The sequence below is a fragment of the Sinocyclocheilus grahami genome, unplaced genomic scaffold (assembly GCF_001515645.1).
Source record: "Sinocyclocheilus grahami isolate Dianchi unplaced genomic scaffold, SAMN03320097.WGS_v1.1 scaffold2450.1, whole genome shotgun sequence".
Lineage (NCBI taxonomy): Eukaryota > Metazoa > Chordata > Actinopteri > Cypriniformes > Cyprinidae > Sinocyclocheilus > Sinocyclocheilus grahami.
Window position 1 is genome coordinate 3,893 of NW_015507629.1, and position 6,333 is coordinate 10,225.

The 6,333-nt window shown below is 40.6% G+C and overlaps 1 protein-coding gene across 1 annotated transcript in view; it reads right to left on the reverse strand.

Moving 5' to 3' along the window:
- Positions 1–226: 226 nt before the first annotated feature.
- LOC107575056 (E3 ubiquitin/ISG15 ligase TRIM25-like) overlaps positions 227–6,333 on the reverse strand; it is a gene marked incomplete at its 3' end in the record, with an annotated part of 38,172 nt that continues 32,065 nt past the window's right edge. Inside the window, exons 7-11 of the mRNA XM_016261467.1 lie at positions 4,538–5,120; positions 3,917–4,012; positions 3,580–3,813; positions 415–583; positions 227–274 (exon numbers count right to left, since the gene is read on the reverse strand). Coding sequence (XP_016116953.1) covers positions 227–274; positions 415–583; positions 3,580–3,813; positions 3,917–4,012; positions 4,538–5,120 — 1,130 coding nt within the window. The remainder of the gene's footprint in view (positions 275–414; positions 584–3,579; positions 3,814–3,916; positions 4,013–4,537; positions 5,121–6,333) is intronic.

Here is a 6,333-nt window from a genome sequence, read left to right on the forward strand (position 1 = left end):
TTGGAAGATCAAATACAATTTTTTATATTACTCCGATTGGATTTGTCTGAAAGAAGAAAGTCATATACACCTAGGATGCCTTGAGGGGAGTACTTCATGGGCTAATTTTGAGTTTTGGGTGAACTAACCCTTTAATATCATCAATTATGAAAATCTTCATTCACTTTTACAGGAAGAACATGAACACACTCAGTGAGTTTTTCTGCTTGTTTTCTTAGTGACTTACATTGTAGGAAGTCGTTGCTGGTCTTCGGAACAATGTTGGTGAATGTGACTGTGGAAATCAACAGACATGAACAGTGTGATTCTCATGTCAAGAGAAAATGATCCTGCATCCATTCCTAAGACATTTCTTACATGATATGAATGATGGTGAACTCATTTCTGAGAGCAGATTAATCTCCAGGACTTTACCTCTGTCAGAGACCTTTTTGATCTCCTCTTTGCAGAAATCCTCCAGTTTGTCTCTCAGCTGACGGACAGATTCTCTCAGGCCATCAAAAGAGAAGAGAGAACTGGAAGGATTGTCATTTCCATTTCCACTGTCTGTAGATTCAGGAGGTGCCGAGAGAGACTGGAAACTCTACAGAAAACAGAAATAAAATGCTCCGGTAATTAATGTAACCTTGGTTCCCTGTGACAACCAGAACAAAAATTGGCTAAACTTAACACTATTGGGAAACTCAGTTTCTCTGAAATACTGAAGCCTGATTTGATAAATGTGGGGACATCTGCATATATATACGTAAGTGACAGCATGGACTATGCAGTGCTCATTCCCGTTATCTCAGGGTACCGAGGTTATGTTAGTAATTCACTTTTGATACGGTTCATTCACATTGCGTTATCTTAGTTGCTATGGGGAACAAAATTCTATAGCGCCGTACTACAACTGAAGAACAAAAAGTCATCCTGCGAGCCAAGCCCTAGGGTGTTCAAGGTGAGGGCCCTACTGCTTGTGTGGGCTAATATAAGGGCAAAATGAACCTGGAATCAGTCAGACCTAGGCCATGAGACCGGAGTCCTCAGGGCAAAAATGGCCCTAACAGGCCTGACCACCAGCAGGGGCAGAGATAGTTTAAGCAGATAAAATCTGTTCCGGAAGGGCAGGGACATTCAGGTTATAAAACCTAGAAAAGGTAGGCAGCGAAGACCAGTCAGCTGCTGCACAGATATCACTAATGGAAACTCCACTGAACTAGGCCCTGGGGGAGGCCATACCCCTGGTGCAATAGGCTCTTAAGCCCACTGAGGCATAAGCCAGCACTATGGCATCTACTAGCCAGTGGGGTAACTTTGCATCTTATTGCCGGTTAAGATGCAAAGATTATCCCACTGGATAGTAGATAATTAACCTGCAGCCCTTTAGAGCGGCCCCTGAAGCACACAAAGCACTCCACAGAGTAAGTGCACATGCTGCTCATCTTCCGAAGCAGGAAGAGCTGAGAGGGTAATAACCTGTGAACGGAGTGGAAAGCACTTTAGGCACGTAGCCATTCCTTGGCTGAGGACCACTGTGCATTCCTTAGGCCCATACTCAAGGTAGAAATCACTCACCGAAAATGCTTACAAATCGCCAACTCACTTGACTGACATTAAAGCCAGCAGGAGGGCAGTCTTAAGTGAAAGGGGTCCCAATTTTCTTATTGTAGTGGCTCAAATGGAGGGCCTCAATTGGCCCTGAGGACTGTGGATAGATTCCAGGTGGGAATAGTATGAGGGCAAGGCGGATTCAGTCTCCTGGCCCCCTACAAGAACTTCATGCCTAACTCATTCTTTCCTACTGACTGGATGGCCACGAAAGCATGTTTGCTATGATGGCCACCATGTATACTTTGAGCATGGAAGGAGTGCGCCCCTTATCCAGCGGCTCCTGTATAAAGGACAATATGTCACAAGTCTAAGGGAATATGGACCACTTGAGGGCATAAAGGCGTCTAGTGGATGGTGATTTGGCCTCTGAAATAATGTTAATGATCCTTACGGGAGGCTGCCATTGTGGGCCCATAAATGCACATAGCAAAAAGGCTTATTTTACTTAGCATTTTCATCTTGTTTTTAGATATTTGTACTTGTATTAAGCAAAATGCACTTAATTTAGTTATTTTTTTCCATCCAGGAAACAAGACTAAATATCTTACTTCATTTTGCTTATCTAGTAAGTGCATCTTGATTTGAGAATCTTTTGATATTTTGACTAGAAACAAGACTAAGATAAGCATTTTTTTGCAGTGTAGGCTTCCACGGAGCATGACCAATCCTCAGCATCAAAAGCTGCCAATGACATCCTCAGCAGCATCCTCCTCAGATACAGCAAAAGAGACCAGACTGATCTCTTCTGACAAGGGGTGTAGATCCTCATCAGGTAATAGCACTGGGGAATCCTCCTGGGAGGAACAAAACAAGTGAGTGTGAGGGGTGGGGCCGCTTCTGTGAAAGAAACCAATCCACAAGCGTAGCGAGGTGAGACCCATGCTCTCACAATGAGAGCAGTCCGTCTTGCACTGCTTCAGCGTGGGTGCAGCCCAGGCAAGTGACACACTCACTGTGCTCGTCCAGGGCATGCAGGGGAGCCCTGCATGTGCCACACTTGTGGCGTGACATTTTGTAACAAACAGCACTAAAAATTTGCTCTAATAGAGTGGAAACTGCAAGATGCGCTGCTTGAGTGAAGCATCTCTCCGCTACCGGGGCTTTTCTATGGCAAGTAGTAGCCTTCCTCATTTTCTTTCTTTGGAAGCCAGCAAGGAGATGATCTTCGTGCTGAAGGAAAAAGATTCTGATGAATGGCATTCAACGCAGACTTGTATAGGCAGACAGCCTCGCCTGTTTTGGCAAGCTGCAATGCCATTTGTTTGTGCACCTACACGAACGTTATCAAATCAGGCTTCAGTATTTCGGAGAACCTGTGTCTCCCCGTAGCATTAAGTTCATGCAATGTGAGTAAACCATTTTGAAAGGGAACTCATCAGCCCCATACTTCACCCAATAACCTGTACTAATATCACATTTGTGCAGTTCTTGTTGACTTATCTTTAGTAGCTCACCTCAATCCAGCTCTTTCACAGCATCAGCTACAATTTTCTCATATTCGTTTTATCACATGAAAGCAAAAATGTTCTGCTATGCTATATGAGAACTTTGTAGTAAATAGTTTGGATGACTTAACCTAAATGTTAATTTCACAAGTCAACAGATCAGTGGTAGGTTTGAATGGATTTGCTAAGGAAAAGCTGTTCAAAGCCATTTATGATTTTTGAGAGGTTAGTGACACAGTTTCAAGGTAAGGTTTTGCTTGGTTTGAACAAGCTGAAGCATTGCTAATATACAGCATCACTTCCTGTTTTGGGACTTCACACTCAAATTCCTCAATGTTTTACAGGCAAATTGTGAACTTGAACAGATTTTAAGATTTAACTTGATTTTGGTGAACATTATTCAACAAAAATTTGTTCAAATAAAATAAAAGGCATTAAAAAGAATAATCGGTATCGATAAAAATCAAACGATACCAAACAATAGTCACACCAGAATCTGGCTCAAGTCCACTATGATCCCGTTCTTCTAGATCTGTGTTACCTGCAGGAACTGGATGTGATCCTGTGTGTGTGAAAGCTGCTCCAGCTCAGCGTCTCTCCTCCTCAGATCATTGATCTCCTGCTCCAGTCGCTCTAGTCGTCCTTCATCTCGACTCACTGCAGCCTTTTCCTGATCTCTGATCAGCCGTATCAGCTCAGAGCGGCTTCTCTCAATGGAGCGGATGAGCTCAGTAAAGATCTTCTCACTCTCCTCCACTTCTGTCTGTGCAGAGCGCTGTTAAGACACACATCACAATCACACAGTGAGCTTCAGTGAGTCTGAAAGATGAGAGTCCAGACTGAGACGGAGTCAAACTTCTCTTCCTCTCCAGACTCACCTTGTGAGACTCCACAGCCTCTCTCAGCTGCTCAAGATCTTTCTCTCTCTGCTGGATTCTCTGCTGGAACAGCTTCTGCGTCTCCTTAAGCCGTTTCTGAAGTACAAATGAATAACAGTAATTGTTGCATTTTCATATGAATCCAATAAAAGTGGGGTAGAGTGGTTTAGGAATATAGAGGGACTGATCAGTTACCACCATCATACATGAATTAACATGAAGCATAAGGCCTGTTTCATGTCACAGGTATAAGTATCATAAAAGTGAAACTATCACAGACAGAGCTTTCACACTCAGTGTTTCTGCTGTGTAATGGAGCTGCAGTTCGATACAAAAAAAATAAACTAATGTTATAATCATCTAGATTCAGCCAGATTTACCAAATAGAAAATGTTTCTGTCATTGCATGATTAATTTGCTTCATGCCTTGATTTTTTTAAACAATGGATGAACTCTCCATTAAATTCTGCTTTAACAAAACATATTTTACCAATGATTGTCTCGTCTCGATAAATAAGTTTACAATACTTTTCCACCATATTTTCTGTAAAGTTCAATGCACTACGTGAAGCACAAATAAGCATTATTTAATCTAGTTTAAGTCTAGTTTTAAGCTCATACCTGTATTTCTGTTCTCTGTGCTGCAGCTGACACAGTGTTGTGGTTTTTATGTTCATATTTCATACACAGCACACAAATGCAACATTGATCAGTGATACAGTACATTTCCAGATGTTTATCATGTTCACAGCAGATCATCTCCTGCAGTCGTCCAGTGGCTTCAGTCAAATTGTGTTTCTTTCCTTTAAAGAAACTCTCATGTTGTTCGAGGTGATTCTGACAGTAAGAGTTCAGACACACCAGACAGGACTTGACGGCTTTGTATTTTCTTCCAGTACAGACGTCACACTGCACATCTCCAGCTCCAGCGTAACAGTCAGCAGGAAGTTTGGTCTTCTTCAGTTTCTCCACCACTTCAGCCAGCATGGTGTTTTTAGCTAAAGCAGGTCTTGGACTGAAGGTCTGTCTGCACTGAGGGCAGCTGTAGACTCTCTTCTGATCCTCCTGATCCCAGCAGTCTGTAATGCAGCTCATACAGTAACTGTGTCCACAGTGGATCGTCACTGGATCCTTCAGGAGATCCAGACACACTGGACACACAAACTCATTCCTGTCCACTGAAATTCTGGATTCTGCCTTTTTACTGTATCAAAAGAGAGAGATATACACGCATATCAGTTCAAATACACTTAAAAGGATAGTTCACTCTAAATGAAAATGGTCATTTACTCACTCTTACCCTTATGTAATTTCAAACTCTTAAGACTTGCATTCATCTTTGAAACACGAATAGAGATTTGAAAAGCCTTTGGAACCTTTCAACCCTTAATATAGTATAGAAAAAAATAGACCTTCACATGTACACTTTCACGGACACAAATCGACTCCATATATAACTCATAGAACTGTATAAACTTATTGAGTGCTGTTTGTAACATCAATGTGTGCACACCTACCTAATTAATCTATACATGAATGCATGGGTGAAAGCCTAGCCATGTTTGGACTGTAATCTGGAATTATCAGTGGTGGACGAAGCACACAAATCAAGAACTTGAGTAAAAGTACAGATACGTATAATAAAATATTACTCCAGTAAAAGTACTCCTTTTTCAATTTTACTCAAATGAAAGTACAAAAGTACTCGATTTTTTAATGTACTGATAGATTTTATATAGACTACTTAATTTAATTTTATATTAGCACATATTTTTTATAATCCTACTGCTCAAAATACTTGGGTTTTTCCCAAAATAACCACTATATGGAGTCAAGATATATTTTTGTTGTCGATATTGTTACGACCCATTTTTACTAGGGTACGAGACGAAAGAGTGATGTAACGGGATTCCGACCACAGCCAACAGATCACCAAAGACAAATAACAGTTTTAAATAATTTATTAAATAAGAATGAAATTAATGAAAGGAGCTTTAGCTTCGGAGAGGCCCATGGCCAAAATAATAAACAAAACCACTAATAAAATAAGAAATTATAATTATAAAGAAAAAAAAATACAATTCAACTTCCCTAACTCCCTAACAGAAAACAACACCCACACAAATAACAATGCCAGGTATCGTAACAATATGTACTACATTGACGAGAGTGATGTAGTAATGTTCACTGACCATCTGATTTTCACCAGTAAGAAAAAGGTGTTGTTTTGCAGAACATCACAGTTACAGGTGCATCTCAATAAATTAAAATGTCGGAAAAAGTTCATTTATTTCAGTAATTCAACTCAAATTGTTCAACTCGTGTATTAAATAAATTCAATGCACACAGACTGAAGTAGTTTAAGTCTTTGGTTCTTTTAATTGTGATGAGTTTGGCTCACATTTAACAAAAACCCA